This window comes from Vitis vinifera, chromosome 7 (assembly GCF_030704535.1).
Source record: "Vitis vinifera cultivar Pinot Noir 40024 chromosome 7, ASM3070453v1".
Classification (NCBI taxonomy): domain Eukaryota; kingdom Viridiplantae; phylum Streptophyta; class Magnoliopsida; order Vitales; family Vitaceae; genus Vitis; species Vitis vinifera.
Window position 1 is genome coordinate 26,579,011 of NC_081811.1, and position 17,493 is coordinate 26,596,503.

Genomic DNA, 17,493 nt, shown 5'->3' on the forward strand with positions numbered 1-17,493 from the left:
CACGTGATCCAAAAGGTGGTCATGCATAATTGCTTGTAAATTTGGCAGCTAGTGCTTCTCATACTCTCAGTCAGGATGTTCCTTAATGTAGCTGCCCCATATGTCATCCTTGGCCATGTTATGCATCACTAGTCCAAACATGAATCGACACATGGCTCATTGAGAACCCTTCACTTTTGCTGGAAGTCAATTTAATTGGAAGCATCACCTCCACGTTGACATGCTGAAACCTGAGTTGAAATCCAAATGAAGGTTCATATTGGAATGGTAAACAAGTCTATCATGGCATCCATAATCTGAATGAGGTCAACCTCTTTGTTTTGTTCCTCCTTCCAATTAAACCAAACACATAGGCTGAGGTACTATCTCTTAGAGGGGTGCAATGCTCATGAAAACTGCTGATGGGCCTGACCAGGCATGCATCCCACCTGTCACTCTCTCATCATCGTCTAGTAGACTACTTAGGGCTAGGAACCAGCCCAAAGCTAGTAGCATGCACACCGAAGTGGGCCTGCGTGTGGATTCAGGTGCCAGGTATCCAAAAGCCACTTTTCGGATCCAAGTACTTGCCCCATATTTTGTAATTCTTGAACAGTTTCTTCATCATTTCTGTCAGTGCGTGTTCATCTAATTTGGGTGGTTGGTCAGGCCTAGGAAGCTGCCACATAAACCTCACATGAAACCTCATCGATCAGGTGCGGCTGGCCAATGGACAAGGGGAATTCTCAAGTCCGCACAGCTTGCATTCAGCTGCATGGTAGTGCCGAGGAAAGAAAGGGGATTCAGTTCAGCTTTATCGGTACTTGGATACCCAGAAAAACATCAAGACGGAGACCTACTTTCCTCATTATCTGCATAATTCTTTTCATTTGCTCTGTATCTCTTATCATGTTATACAAACTGCCTCAGCTAATGAGTATCCGTGCACGTGGGATAGGGAATAGAGGATAGATGAGGGGTATGAAGGATATAGGTGAGTGACGTGCGGGGTTCTCATGCACATGGATGGGTGAACATGGAACTTTGATGAGGACTTTGGATGGATTTTGGAGGTTATGCAGGGTGTAGGAAATGAACAGAGGGTGATGGGTATGAATGGGTTCAGTCATGCATGAGGTTATGGGTATGATGGTATGGGGTAATTAATGGAGAAAATGGGATATAGCTCTGGGTGCATTGGCATTGGAACGCTGGGTGTAATGACGAAACGACATGCATGAAGGGTGGATATATGGGCATGGTGACTTCTTGGCTACAGCTGCTGCACTGATCTCTATCAAAGAGATTCAGTCGTATAGCGACCCATCGGTATACATAGCAGTTTTAATAAGGAACACTCCCAGCAATTTGAGGCACCACGCACGCATCAAATCTTTTAATCATGGCTTTTCTTGGTCCCGGAAACTTAGATTTCGATATCAAATGGCATTCAACCCTCACAATCAACCCAAATGCCAAATAAATTGTAACAGAACCCAGTGGCTTTGACAATCTCTTCACGGATTTCATCCTTCATGAAATTCTTTCATGGATCTTGATATTTCAAGTAAATCCAGCTTTGGTCCGAAAGAAGGATAAACGAGCCATCTCTTGCTACAATGATTCCATCAACGATGCCAGCTACATCAGAGGCCATCAAATGAGCCAGAAATTGGAGACTCTCAACAACAAGAGCATCTCAAGTCTGAATGAACTCAGAAAAAACCACTGAAAGCCCTCGTGTAGCTTCTTCAGGCGGAGGTGAGGGAGCAGATATGTGCCATGGAAGAATACCAAGAACAGAAGAAGACATCCAAAACAGAGTATAATAAATGGGAACTAAATGAATCCATGCGAGCCTCATTTCATGCATTCATCAATGGGCTCAGATATTAGAGTGGGTCAAAACAGTTTTTCTAATGAGTTTTAAAACCAAATCAGGACATAAACACCAATATTTCCCATAAAATCCCAAAGGCAGAGGGCACGGAATCGGTTAGAAATCAAGGATGTATCAAATGAGCAACTAACAGTGAGCACATTCAAACACCAACACTCATTAATATCCAGATAACCCAAACAAAAAGCATGAACATAAAAAAAAATACTAAAGCCTATAGAGATGATACCTGAACCTTCTTCCTTCAAAACTCTTCTCCTACGTATTCCTTCTCGTCCTCAACAGAGGCTCTCCCTCTGAATATCCAGCTTGCTCCTCCAGAATGTCTCTCTAAGCTCCCGAAAACTCCCTCTCTGCAACTCCTCACCTAAGCTCTCTGCTGCTACTCACAATGCACTCCCTCTTCTCTCCAGAAACTTCCTCCGTTTCCCTTTTCTTTCAAGCAAAGGCCCCCTAACAATATCTCCAGGCAGCCCTCTAAAAAGCACCACCTCCTGCCAAAAAGGTTCCCTTGCACCAATCAGCACCTACCTCATATAACAGAAAAATACGTGCCTCACTACTGCCAGAATACCCCCATGCAACGTGTCAATCCCTGATTTCTTACCTCTAGGATCACTCCTCTCATGCCACTCTCTCATACCAGCTGCCAAAAGCTCCTCAAAGTGGTGAAAATAAGCCCTCAAATATCCTAAAGACTTATAGATCAAAACGAGGGTCTACACATTCTTATTATCAATATTTTATAATGAAACTTATGTCTTATAATTTTTTAATACCAACCTCCTACAAGTGTTTGTTTATGTAAACAATCCAAAAAAATTTTAATTTATAATTAATTCATATAATGATTCATCATACTTTTTGGGTATCTATGTTGTAAAATTAACACAATTTTTAAATTATATATTTTAACGTTAGTTTGTATCCGATGACATCATAATAATAAATATTTAAATAATAAATTGATAATATTAACAACAACTTTAAGTTGGGTTGGTTGGATTGGATTTGGAGCTAACTTTAATTAATAAATATTCAACCAAAATTCTAATTCAACCTCTAATCAAAATGTTCAATCTAAACTTAACCCATTTCTCACATTTTTAGTCATTTGATTAGATTGGATACAAGTTTGATGAAAGCTAAAAATGCTTAATTCAAACTTAACCTATTCCCACATTTTTAGTCACTTGATTAGATTTGACACAAGTTTGATGAAACCTAAAAAATACTTAATCCAAACTTAACTCATTCCCGCATTTTTTTGTCACAAATTAAGTTTGGATTAGGTTCATATTGATTAGATGGGATAGAAGGTGGGTGGAACCTATTTGATTAAATTAGATACAAGTTGGATAAAACCTATATGTAATTGTTTTTTTAACTTTATATTTTGTACATTTATACCGAACTTTAAATAGCAAATAACATATCATTTTGAAATAATAATAAAAAAATATAATTGTCTTTCTAAAAATATAAAATAATAAATAATATAACTAAATTTGATGTTTTTTTCTTTTAAAATTATTTAAAGTAATATAAACAAAATATTGGTATAATAAGATAAATTACAAATATTATAAGATATTAAATCAACTTTGTTTAAGGTTGAAGTTGTCAAATCCAACTCGAAATTGAGTTAACATTAAGAAAACTTAACAAAAACCTAACCCGGGTATAAAAAAAGTATTTGTTAAAACCCTCTACAATATCGATAAAAATAAACTTAGTTATACTAATACTAATAATAATATTAAATTATTTAATTGAAATTTGCTTAAATTGTTTTTATTAATAATAATAATTTCTCAAACATCATTTTTAGTACATGTTTTAATATTTCGATTACTTCATAATTTTGGATAATTTTTTCCAAAATAATATAATTAAATCCAAGGTTAGTTGATTTTTGAAAATAATTATATCAAAATTAATATTTTATTCCTTTCAAAAGTTAATTTTCTTTTTATGTAAATACGAGATTTTTGGTATTTTAACTAAATAAGGTATTGGTTCAATCAATTCCGTGAAGTCCGCTAAATTGGCTGATTTTTTGGCTTATAAGTTTCTATCTTATACATTAAAGATCTAGAAAGCTGTCATTTTCCAAATTTTCTATTTTTAAGCAATATATATATATTTTTTTTGGCAGTCAATGCCAGAATACAATTGCAGGACTTGGTTCCTCAAATGGACATAACTAATAAATGTTTTTTCAAAATAATTATTAATTTAAAATACTTAAATACTATATTTGATTTCATAGATATGAATATGATATGATCACAAAAGGAATAATAAATCATACTCTATACTTATTTGGCAATGATCCCACCATTTATCTTGAATACATATTTGATTCAGAATTAAATATAAATTAATTTATCTTCCCTCTTTTTAATAGATTTATATGGGATTTAATGAATAGTGATTTTACATGAGATATACAAATTTGTGGAATATAAAGTTTTATTTGAAAATTGTTTTTGAGAACAATTTTCTATTTTATAGAACAAAAAATATAGAAAACATATTTGACTATCAAAAATTGTTTTTTTAGAACATAAAATATAATGTTTTCAAAAAACATTTTTAATTGTTTTTTTTGTTATTTTCACTTATTTTCTTACAAATATTTTAAAAAATAATTATATAGACATATAGATTAATTAAAAATAAGATATTATATATAAAAATTATTTTTGAAACATATTTAAAAAATATTAAAAATAGGTTAAAATTATCTTTAAGTTTCAAACAAATTTTTGTCACACAAAGAATAATTTTCAAAAACTAATTTTTAGAATTGTTTCCTAAAATAGTTACCAAACAGATCCTAATTTTTTTTTTATTTTCTATTCATAGTTTTTGAATTTTTTTTATATGATCACTTTGCCAAATAGACCATTTTAATATATATTAATATTTTTGTTCATAAAATTTTAAACATTTTAATTATTAATATTATGTATATATTTTTTTCATGTATGAAAGAGTAAATTGTAGAGATATCTAAATAATGTTTCATACGACAAAGATTTCATATATATACTTTTTTCTATATTCTAATTTTCATTTGTTTAAAAAAAATGAAATATTAATATAGTATATAACATACCCCATTGGTAATATATAAAATATTATTAATTATTACAAATTATTATAGCTTTAAATGCATAGTATTACTTTAAATGTGGTGTGTTTCTATAAAAAATTATATTTTCCCAATATAAACTAAAAGAGGGTATCAAATTTTAGATCTGTATTGTTTGGTATAAAAGTCTTATATGGTAGATTTTTTTTTTTTAGCAAAAATAAAATTATTATTCATTATAGATACTAAAAATAAAATTATATTAATTACTTTATTTAACATCCAGACCATGATGATTTGTTGCCATTTATTGCATCAAAGATGTTACTAGAAAATAGATACAGAATTTCACTCCAAAAAATAGCTAAAAAAATGATAATTTATATATTTCTTTATTGTTGGACATGATATTGATATTGGTATTTTATCAGAGGGAAAAGAGAAGGCATAACATGTTGTACACAGCTCTTTTTATTTTCTGTTTGATTCTGTTGAAGGTGTTTGTACGAGGAAGAAGACGACATAGAAACCTTCCACCAAGTCCTCCTCCTCTTCCGATTATAGGTCATCTTCATCTTGTTAGAGGAGGAGGACTTCATCGAACTTTTCGAAGCCTTTCTGAAAAGTATGGTCCCATCTTGTTTCTCCAGCTCGGGTGGCAACCGACAGTCATTGTTTCATCTCCGTCAGTGGTGGAAGAATGCTTCACCAAAAACGATATTGTTTTGGCAAACCGTCCTCTCTTCCTCCTGGGCAAGTACCTTGGCTACAACTTTACGGCTCTGGCTTGGGCGGGATATGGAGACCATTGGCGCAACCTTCGTCGCCTTAGTACACTTGAGGTCTTCTCCCCCAGTCGACTTGACTTGATTGTGGGCATCCAGAAAGATGAAGTTAAATGTCTACTGCAAAGGCTATCTCCGGACTCGAGGGATGGGTTTGGCAAGGTAGAGTTGAAATCTAAGTTTTCAGAGTTAACGTTTAATATCATAACGAGAGCGGTTGCAGGGAAGCGTTTTTATGGAGAAGACGTGGATGCTGAGGTGTCACTCAATTTTCGGAATCTTATAAACGAGATATTTCAATCTGCTGAGGCAACTAATCCCGCAGATTTACTACCCATATTTCGATGGATTGATTATCAGGGTTTTGAGAGGAAGATGATTGAGGTTAGTGGAAAGTCAGATGTGTTTATGCAGGGCTTGATCGATGAGCACCGAAGTGACAGAAGCTCTTTGGAAAGTAGAAACACCATGATTGACCATCTCCTTTCCCTGCAAAAATCCCAACCAGAGTACTACACAGATGACATCATCAAAGGGCTTATTATGGTCAGTGGAGATAAACTAAACATGCCGTCCGTTTTCATTATTTAAATTCCTTTATTTCTTCAAGTACTCGATCACTAATTTCAAACTGCAGGTCCTGATTCTCGCCGGAACTGAGACATCTGCAACAACGACGGAATGGGCAATGGCTCTTTTGCTCAACCATCCAAATTCGTTGAAAAAAGCAATCGCAGAAATAGACGATCGAGTCGGCCAAGAACGAATAATGGACGAAACCGATCTCCCCAACCTGCCTTACCTTCAAAATATCGTAAGGGAGACCCTGAGACTGTACCCACCAGGGCCATTGCTAGTGCCCCATGTATCCTCTGAGGAATGTGAAATAGGGGGATACCATATACCAAAACACACAATGGTGATGGTCAATGCATGGGCCATTCAAAGGGACCCTAAACTATGGCCCGATGCCACAAGTTTTCGGCCAGAGAGATTTGAGACTGGGAAAGCAGAGACTTACAAGTTCCTACCATATGGAGTAGGAAGGAGAGCTTGTCCTGGAGCAAGCATGGCGAACCGACTGATTGGACTGACGTTAGGGACCTTGATTCAGTGTTATAGCTGGGAGAGGGTTAGCGACAAGGAAGTTGATATGAGTGGGGCCGAAGGACTCACCATGCCAAAGAAGACTCCGCTGGAGGCCATGTGTAAACCACGTGATGTCCTCAAAAAGGTTTTTGAAGGGTATAAAACTGTCTTGTAGGCGTTATGATGAGTTCTGAATTTTATGCGTTGAATGTCATATACAATAAATATGCATTACTTTAGTTTTATGCTGACGTGGCAATATCAGCTAAATGGGAACCCAACGTTCCACTTTTTAAATATTCAATTCTATTCCCAAAAAACCAAGTACTCGTTCTAATAAGTAATATATATTGATACGATGTAAAATCTTTGTTTAAGTCAACATGTTTCACTATCCATATTTACTCAAAATCATAGGTTAACCAACATAATTTTTTGGGGGGAGTGCACAGGGTGGCTCCACCGTGGAGATAGAAACAATTTTAGAATTGATTATTTAAGATTTTTACCTAAGACTGAATTTAATATTGATTTTTAAATTTTTTTTAAGTGTTTATGATAACCATTGTATTTATCGTTGTTGAATTTTGAGATTTGATATGTAAAATGGTTATGATGTCCTTAGCTTTCGGGTTCGGTGAATTGGAAACAGTTTTATCTAACATTTATTTCATTAACTTTTAACAAGTTGAGCGGGTTAAGTATTACTCTTTTAACGAATTCCAGATGTGATTAAATATTGATGAGATTAAATGAACAAAGATAAGTCGAAAATAATTTTGTATATTGTAAAAGAGTAAGTATTAAAAAATAAATTATAGAATGATGAAAAATTATTTTTAATATTTTTTATTATATGTAATTATTTTTTGAAATAACTTCTAATAAACAATGAAACCAGTTAAAGTCCTTTCAAGAATTTTTATTAAGAAAATAAATAAAAATTATTCCTTGTCGTTTTTTGTGCTTATTGCTTCCACATTGGTATAATTGTGTTTTAGATCTAATTAGACCTAAAAATTAAGATTTGATTCATAAAAGTTACATAATTGATGGAAAGTATATAAAATGTGAAGAGACTAATATACCATTCAAAATTATTTTGAGTATTTTCTACATATTTCATCTTAATTTTTTTAATAATTATTTTGAAAATTTATTGTTTTTAGAAAACTAATTTTTTAAAAAATATATTTTAAAAATATATCATTTTAAAAAAATAATTTTGACATTAGTTATTTTTTATGCACATAATTTTAAATATATATATTTTTCAAGATGTTTAATTTTTAAATAATAGTAATAATAATCTATTTTTATGTTTTTGGAAAATGATATATTTTTTTTCCAAATCACTAAATTAAATTAAATTTTATTGAGGTTTACAAAAAGAATAAAATTTAAATTATTGTTTTTTTACTCTTTTTTTCGTAGTTAATAAAAATCATTTTTTGAAAGATAAAAAATTCATATTCTTCTTCTTAATTTTCATGCTTCTTCTAAGTTTTGAGCTTAAATAATAAACTTATATAGACTAAAACTTAATTTTTTACTTGACTTGGTCCAAAATACAATAAAAACAGTCAAAGGTGGTCGGGTCAAATGAATGCACGTGTCCCTTCCACATTTAAAGAAAAGTCAAAGGTCGTCGGGTCAAATGAATGCTTGTCGTAGACCCTTTCACTAATTCGTACTAGGTGTGTTAAGAATGGGAGGAAGGTGGCTTTTGTATTATTTTGGGTACTTTAAATTTGATTTAATGTTAAATACAACTTAATCTCATTAATTAATCATTATAAATATTTTATTGTTTTAAATACTGAGGTGTTTTTTTACTGATATTTTTAAATATTATTACATATTAAATGAGTCATCTTTATTTTCATAAAAATAATTATTTATTTTTCTTGTTTTATATAATTAGGATAAAAATATTTGAAAGTAATTTAAAATATTTTTAAACATCCAAAAAAATCAGATTACATTATAATAACAAAAATTTTAAGGATGATCTAATTAGTTAAAATAATTAATAATTATATCATAATTAAGTTTTTTAATTATACTTGATTGCTAAGAAATATTAAGAATATTTTATGTAAAATTTTATTAAATACTTAAAATGTGTTTGATAGTAATTTTAAAAAATGTTTATGATATTTCTAATATTTAAAAATTTTTATCTTTCATAAAAACACTTTCTAAAATCACTATCAAACGGATTTTAAAAAATCTATTTAACAGTGATTATAAAGAGCGTTTTTAACACTTTTAACACTTAAAAGATAAATTTTTTTAAGTATTAAAAGTATTAGAAATGCTTCCTATAATAACTAACAAACCACTATTAATGACACATATTTAGATATATTAATTTTTTAATTTAAAAGTTAAATGGTTAATTTATCATTTCTGAAATTTTATATTCTAGTAATCATTATCAAGTCATAAACTTATTATTTTTAATGTTGATTAAATTATTGATTGTAGTGAATAATTAATTAATAAGTGGAAATAAATATTATTAAGGTAAGGAATCATATCGCAAAAATTGAAATATTTGGTCCAAAACTTTCTCCTCTTTCTCGTTGATTATTCTATAAATAAAGCATAAACATAATGCAGTTGTATCTAAGCCCACCTTTCCTTTCACTTCTTCAACGTCACAGCCATGGAAGTGTCTTCCCTTCACACACCCCTCTCTCTTCTCTTCGTCTTTCTCTTGCTTGCTTTCGGAATCTTCTTCCCAAGAAGACGAAGATATGGGAATCTCCCACCCAGCCCGCCTGCACTTCCGATTATAGGTCATCTCCACCTCCTCAAACAACCGGTCCATCGATCTCTACAACGCCTTTCACAAAAGTACGGTCCAATCTTCTCCCTCCGATTCGGATCCCAGCTCGCGGTCATCGTTTCCTCTCCCTCCGCCGTCGAAGAATGCTTCACCAAGAACGACGTCGTCTTGGCCGACCGCCCTCGCCTTGCGTCCGGCAAGTACGTGGGGTTCAACTACACCACCATTACCGCGGCATCATACGGCGAACACTGGCGCAACCTCCGGCGCGTCAGCGCCCTTGAAATCTTCTCCTCCAATCGCCTCAACATGTTTCTAGGCATCCGCAGGGATGAAGTCAAGCGTCTACTCCTCCGACTGGCTCGAGATTCGAGGGAGGGTTTTGCAAAGGTAGAGATGAGACCCATGCTTACAGAACTAAACTTTAATATTATAACGAGGATGGTTGCAGGAAAGCGATACTACGGAGAAGACTTGGAATATGCGGAGGCTAAACGTTTTCGGGATATTATCAGCGAGATTTTCGAACTGCTTGGGGCATTATCAAATCCAGCAGATTTTTTGCCCATATTGCGATGGATTGGGTTCGGAAATCATGAGAAGAAGCTAAAGAAGATCACGAGAGAGACAAAGGCGATCTTGCAGGGTTTGATTGATGAGCATAGAAGTGGTAATGACAAGGGTTCGGTGGATAATAATTCTATGATCGACCATCTGTTATCCTTGCAAAAAACAGAACCAGAGTACTACACAGATGACATTATTAAAGGGCTTGTACTGGTGAGTGAAATGCTGGTTTCGTATCTGCTGTAATTTCAAAGTTCATTCTAAAATTTCACAGAAAACAAAAATAAAAATGCAATTTAATACTTGTAGTGGGAAAGTTGGTTTTTGAAGTGAATAATGTTGGTTTCTTGTGGGGGTTTTTTTACTTCTTTTTTCATCTCACAAATTCTTCCATACAGGTCTTAATTCTTGGTGGAACCGACACTTCAGCAGCAACAATGGAATGGGCAATGACTCTTCTCCTCAATCATCCGGATGTTTTGGAGAAAGCTAAAGTAGAGTTGGATATGCATGTTGGAAAGGACCGCTTGATAGAAGAATCTGATCTTCCCAAACTGCGGTACCTTCAAAGTATCATTTCTGAAACTATGAGAGCATTTCCTGTGGGCCCTCTTTTAGTGCCCCATATGTCCTCAGATGACTGTCAAATAGGGGGTTTTGATATACCACGAGGCACATTATTATTGGTAAATGCATGGGCCCTTCACAGAGACCCTCAGGTGTGGGAAGATCCTACAAGTTTCAAACCTGAAAGGTTTGAAAATGGAGAACGTGAGGATTACAAACTAGTACCATTTGGAATAGGAAGAAGAGCCTGTCCTGGAGCTGGCCTTGCTCAGCGAGTGGTGGGTTTGGCTTTGGGGTCGTTGATTCAGTGCTATGACTGGAAGAAGATAAGCAACACCGCTATTGACACCACTGAAGGGAAAGGGCTCTCCATGCCCAAACTGGAGCCATTGGAAGCCATGTGTAAGGCACGTGAGATTATAAACCAGGTTCACTAGAACTAGAGAACAATATTTAGTTGGTATTGGCACTCTGGTCATTTGCTTGTATTGTTGCAATAAGCATTCTCGGATGCATTTCGAGTATCGTGCCCGTTATAAATATGTATTACGTGCTAAGATTGTCGTTATATCAATTTGTCAAAGCTCAGAGACTTTCTTAAATTATTAAAAAAAATAAAATTGAACTGTTAGATGATAATGGACTAACAATGTGTCAAATTGACGATCATTCTAACTTTGTCTGATTCATACTATATCGTTTTTCCGACTTGAAAAATCTCCCTCCATTATCCTCTCCCATGAATTTAATTTCACATCACTTTTCAACCCAAAAGTTGAAGCTCAACGCCATGATTATCACGTTGATCTAGCTGCAATCTAAGAGGACTATGTACCGTTTTTGTGGTAGTTCACATTCCTCCAAATGTGTGCCTGGGAGAGATTATCTCTCCTTCCATATTACTTCCACTTTATCTATTCCTATTGCAATATGATGCAACTCTATCACAAGAGTTTACTCAATATAAGACAAACTCTCTGATTGCTTAATATTTTTTGTATTAAAAAGAATAGTTCACACCTCATTCATAATCAATTATTTATTGAAAGTGTAGTCACCAGTGTCTGATGTGATTTTGGTAGGGCTGTCAATAAAATAATAATTTTATCTTCATCATTAATCTTTAACTTTTATTCTCAAGTTATACACTTCTTAAATTTATTTATATGATGTTTAAGATTTGTTTTTCCATCATTTTGAACTCATATGATTACTTCTTCAAATATAATTTATTTGTTAAAGATTTCAAAATATAAGTTTTTTTTCTAATTTCTGTCGTAAATTAGAAGGAGATCTTTTAATTTATTCAAAATACTATATTTTAGTTGAGGAGTTAGGCTTAAATTAATAGCACTTACTGCTTTTACTTTAATTATTCCCATTGTTCATCCACTGTGCTCTTTGGTTTCTTACCTTGTAACGCTTTAAGAAGTCCTTATTGTACCAAAATATATATAACCATACTTTGCCAAATGCTGAGATGATTTTTTCCATCAAATGACTTACTATCATATTTTATACCAAACATCATCTTCAAAATATTTTTCCTCGGTTTTCATACTACGACTCTAGTACCTCTTATTGTAAAAAATCATAATACCCAAATGCATTTTGAAAAATAAAGAAAATAAAAAAGATAAAAGATTTACGTTATTTAGTATAATTGTCTACACCTATTGGATAGGAAGATTAAATTTATTAATGGTCATGAAAATGAATTAAAAGATATGAATAACGAACATTATTTTTTCTCCATATTTTTTTTTCTTTTTTCTTTCACGATAAAGAATTTTAAAACTCTTTACTATTTCTCAACTAAGCGAAAAAACTCACCACTTTAACTATGAAATAGTGTTAAGTGAGGATATGACAAGGTCAAATAATGGTAAATAGTGAATCTCATGTTTTTAAATTCTTTTTTTAACATTGTTGGTTAGTTCTAAATCAAAATATTGACCTGAACTTTATTATTAGAATAACAATAAAACTATATTCAAATGACATCTAAAATGTTTTGAAAACAATTTAAATTTTATAAATTAAATACTTTTAGATGCATAAGAATGCTAATATCTAATTTTCAATATATTCATGATTAAAATAATTATATTTATATAAATATTATTATTTAGAAATAATATGTAAGTCAATTAATTGATAATATTATTATTTATAAATAATATATCCACAATAATTAAAATTATTATTTATATATTGAATCTAGTACATAAAATTGAATAATTTTATAATAATGTTGACCCACGTTTTTCACGTACGTCCCCACTCAATGGCAATACTTACTTTTTATTTATTTGGTGAAAAATATTATTTTTAGAAAAGACTTGGACTAGCTACTTATTTTTATTTTATTTTTGAAGGAAAAAACAAAATAAGAAATAAAAACCCTAAGTGTTACTCTTGAAGAAAAAACAGGTATATGAAAAACTGAATCTGGTTCTGGGGATCAAGTTACCTATTGGGAAGGTACGATGGTGAGTCGTAGCACCCCCCTCTAAACCCGTATAGTACGGTCTCTATTAAACGAATTAAGAAAATTGTAGTAATTAATTAATTAATCATAGATACCAAGATTAAAGGAATAAGACAATATACATAAAGATGACAACAAAATAAAATTACAAGAATGTACAAATTAAAGACAATAGAATTATGCAAATTGATTTATTGGACTAATTAAAAAAAATATTTGAAAAAAATTAGTTTTCCGAAAATTTTAAAGGATTTTATTAAAAACAATTTTGAATGAGTGATTTCAATTTATTTATTTATAAAATATTTTCTTCAAGTGATTTGATTCAATTTCATTTATATTTAATTTTCAGAAAAATTTATTTACACTTATTGTATCAAAAAAATTTATTCCAAATTTCAATTTGGCAACAAAAATTATTTTTACTTGTTTTTACAAAAAAATAATGAATTTTTACAATTTTATTTACAAAAATATTTCAATTTGTTTTCATTTAAGAAAAGTGATTTATACAAATTATTTAAAAATATATAACTTTATTTGCAAATAATTTTTAATTAAAAATAAAAATAAATCCTCTATTTCAAAAAAATACTTTTAATCCCATTTTAATTAAGGAAAAATAATTCATTTAAAAAAACATTTTTTTGGATAATTTTATTAAAAATTAATTTTTGGGACAACTTTATTTACAAAATAATTTTTCAAATTCTATTAATTTTTTTTTTTGGGATTTTTCTAAAAGAATTTTCTGAATTTTTATTTAAAAAAACTTTATTTTATTAATAATAATATTTTAAAATTATTATTATATTAAAACATGTTTACTGAATTGTTCTTCTTATTTAAACAAAATTTCTGGTTTGTTCGATATCTAATTTTGTACATAATAAGTAAATATATATAAACAAATATTTACAAAAACTAATAAAAATAAAATAAAATAGTAGTGGGAAATAAAACGTATACCTAAATAAACTTACAACAAGTTCAATGTCTTCCTACAACTTTTTGAGTTTCACTTTATTTCATGAAATTTCATGTTCCATATGTTATAAATTCGTATTCAACTAACAAGATTGTAGAATAAGTCCATGCAAAAACAAAAAAAAAACCTAAATGTAAATATTTAGAGATGTACAAAATTCCAAACAAATATTCAAACCCAAATTCAAATTTCAAATTAGTCCCATAAATTTTGCCAATTAAAATGAGCTCAAATTACAATAGGTCTTAGTCCAAAATATCCAAATTAATAACCAAAAATATAAATACAATCAACCAAACCTAAAATTGGATAAATTAAAATAAATTTTACTAGGCCTAAATTTAATATTCCATAATTTAAGCCTAATTTAATAAACACCACAATTGTCCCATGTCTAAATTAAATAGTTCAAATTGGCAAAACCTATATCAAATATTCAAGTCATCCAACAAATCTCATCCACATTGTGGACTTAAAATTTATATAAATTAACAAGGTCACATTAATAACATACATGACCAAAGGAAATAATATCTCAAGTCCAATCTAATAAGCCCAAACAAATAACCAAATAACAAGCCCACATTAATAATATACATCGTTAAAGGAAATTATATCTCAAACCTAATCCAATAAACCCAAACAAATAACCAATAAGCAATAGACTTAAGTTTAAATCAATTATTGTGCAAAAAAAAAAAAAAAAAAAAAAGATAAAAACATGAAAATAAAATAATGTAAAAAAGAAATTTACCAAATTTTTTTTTAAAGAATTATGGATGGCCCGATTGCTAGCTGGCAATGGCGGGCGATGGTTGGTGGTGATCGACAATGGCGGTGAGGGTGGTGGATGGAGAGAGAATGGGTATGGTGAGAGGATAGTAGAAAATAATAATAATAATAATTAAAAGAAATGAAAGAAAAGAAAATGACAAGGAATCAAAAGAAGGGTGTTTAGGGAGGGAAAATGAGGGAAGGAAGAAGCCGAAAAAAATCCGGGCTCTGAGTGTTTTTTTTTTTTTTTCCTCCAGTCCATTGTGAGTGAGAGGGAGCCCCCAAAGAGAGCTGCCAATGGGAAGGAAAAAGCCCAAAGTAAAAATGGAAAAAGAGAAGAGAGATGAGAGAGAAGAGAGGAGAGGGAGGTATGGATTGGGGTGGTTGGGGGAAGGTTGGAAGAGAGAGGAGAGAGGGGAGAGAAAAGAAAAAAAAAAAGAGAAAAAAAAAGAAAAGAAAAAAAAAGAAAAAGAAAATAATAATAATAATAATATACACAATAATAAAAATTAATAATTAGATGATGAATGAGTTAAAATATTATATATAATTGGGATTTAAAATTTAAAGATAAAATTGAATTCAAAATTAATATAAAAATAAAATTGAGATAAATTTTTGGTTCAACAAATATATATATTTTAAATAATTTTATTGTTATAAAAATATAGTCTCAAACCATATTAGCATTACTACATTTTTTAGAATTATTTTTTTTAAAAAAAATCGTATTTTCAAAAATATATATATTATTAGTTTAAAAATAAGAAACATCTTTGTAAGAAATTATTTTAACATAATTGTATTTTTTATCTTTTAGAGAAAACTAAAATAGTCTCTTCAAGGATGATTTTTGTCTCAAGATTTTTTTTATTTAAAAAATCTTCTCTTAAAGAAATAATTTTACTTAAAAAAAATAGAGATACGAAACAAAATAAGTTCGAAAAAAAAAACTTAGAAGTGATATTTTATCAAATAAAAAAAATGTACATCATTCTCCAAGTATCTAAAATATAACCCAAGTGTCAAATTAATCCAATTCACCACCAATTATTCCATATTAAATTAAATTCATCATCACTTTTCCAAACATTCACCAACATATATTATATGTTTAGATTACAACCAAAAAGGCCTGATCATCCAACCATGCCCCAATTAATACCAGAATAAATCATAAGCAAGTTGGTCAGAAACAGAGCATATTTCAATAACACATAAAAACAAATATAATTAACCTATTTAGAAGCATGATAAAATTCTACCAAAATTCACACAATTAATTCAAGATGTCTACTTTATAGAAAAAATTACAGAATAATTAAATCACATAAGAATGATTTTTAAAATAAGACAAATAGACCCTGATTGCAGAATAGGTCAATGTAGTAAGTGGAAAAATAATTTTTTTCTCCTACTTTGGGAATCATTTTTTAACAAATCAAGAATATAAAGTAATTAAGAAGCTTAGATTAAATAAAAAATATCAAAAAAGAAAAGAAAAGAAAAAGAAATAACTTATTTTTTCACAATCAACTCAGTGTTCAAAACAATGTCAGATTGGGGCATGTGTAAAAACTAACTTAGTTCTCGTAATTGGAAAATGATTTTAAGCCCGATCAAAATTTAATTAACAAGTTTAAGAAGTTGAATTTTTTTTAGAAAAACCCTAAACCATTTGTTTTTTATGGTTAGAAATACATCAAACAGTGACATTAGACTTTTGAGAATTTAAAGTATGTAGGGCTCACAAAATCCCTATTTACTATACACTAGTTTAATTTATGTATCCTCAACCTCATATGAACATTAGTAAGTTCATCAAGCTTAAGAATCATTCCATTTTTATTTGAAACCATGAACTTTGATTTGTGTTTCAAAAAAATGAAATTCATTTTAAAAAAAAATAATGAAAAGATGCATACGGTTAAAAATTGGTTGCATGTCCTTTCATATACAAAAAATTTAAACCCTGGTGACCCAAGATAATATTGTTAAGAAAAGTTTAAATTTTTTTTTTTTTTTTTTGGAAAAGGTTATGGTCACCTATCTTATATAAATAACAAACCTAACCCTAACCCTAACAGACACCGATCAATAAATAAAATATATCAACTTCATACATAACCATAATTAATAAATGAGATCAAACATGTTATTACAAAAAAATGTTTAAATTGATAATCAATTAATTTTTTTTTATAAAAAAATATACAAACTAATTATTGATCATCAAAACAATCTATTAAAGATTTTTTAAAAATAAGTTAACATGTGATCATCAAAACAAACAACTAATAACTTTATACATTAGGTAATGGGCTATGTCCATGACTTTCATCCAACCCAAATAATAAAAAAGGAGAATATACTATTTATGACATAGCATTTAAAGGATATGGTTTTTTTTCCTCAAAAGAAGGATTGAATCAGATTTCGTGAAATAGGATATTCCAATG

General features: G+C 30.4%; 2 protein-coding genes across 2 annotated transcripts; both read left to right on the forward strand.

Annotated features, from left to right (window-relative positions):
* The first annotated feature begins 382 nt into the window (after window positions 1–382).
* On the forward strand, window positions 383–7,081 carry LOC100243905 (cytochrome P450 81Q32). The gene is made up of 4 exons (XM_019221008.2): window positions 383–534; window positions 649–799; window positions 5,411–6,310; window positions 6,402–7,081. The coding sequence occupies exons 1-4, from the start codon at window positions 383–385 to the stop codon at window positions 7,026–7,028; spliced, it is 1,830 nt and encodes a 609-aa protein (XP_019076553.1). The 3' UTR covers window positions 7,029–7,081.
* Window positions 7,082–9,501: 2,420 nt separating this feature from the next.
* LOC100249057 (cytochrome P450 81Q32) lies at window positions 9,502–11,364 on the forward strand. Its single transcript, XM_002279002.5, has 2 exons — window positions 9,502–10,427; window positions 10,613–11,364. Exons 1-2 carry the CDS (start codon window positions 9,525–9,527, stop codon window positions 11,216–11,218), a joined length of 1,509 nt encoding a protein of 502 aa, XP_002279038.1. The 5' UTR covers window positions 9,502–9,524; the 3' UTR covers window positions 11,219–11,364.
* The last annotated feature ends 6,129 nt before the right edge of the window (window positions 11,365–17,493 follow it).

Excerpts from the sequence above, each read along its gene's own strand:
- LOC100243905 (XM_019221008.2), top strand. The coding sequence starts at position 383 with ATGCTCATGAAAACTGCTGATGGGCCTGACCAGGCATGCATCCCACCT. Across the intron at positions 535-648 it reads CGTGTGGATTCAGGTGCCAG|GCCTAGGAAGCTGCCACATA; the intron begins GTATCCAAAAGC and ends GTGGTTGGTCAG. Across the intron at positions 6,311-6,401 it reads TCATCAAAGGGCTTATTATG|GTCCTGATTCTCGCCGGAAC; the intron begins GTCAGTGGAGAT and ends TTCAAACTGCAG.
- LOC100249057 (XM_002279002.5), top strand. The coding sequence starts at position 9,525 with ATGGAAGTGTCTTCCCTTCACACACCCCTCTCTCTTCTCTTCGTCTTT. Across the intron at positions 10,428-10,612 it reads TTATTAAAGGGCTTGTACTG|GTCTTAATTCTTGGTGGAAC; the intron begins GTGAGTGAAATG and ends TCTTCCATACAG.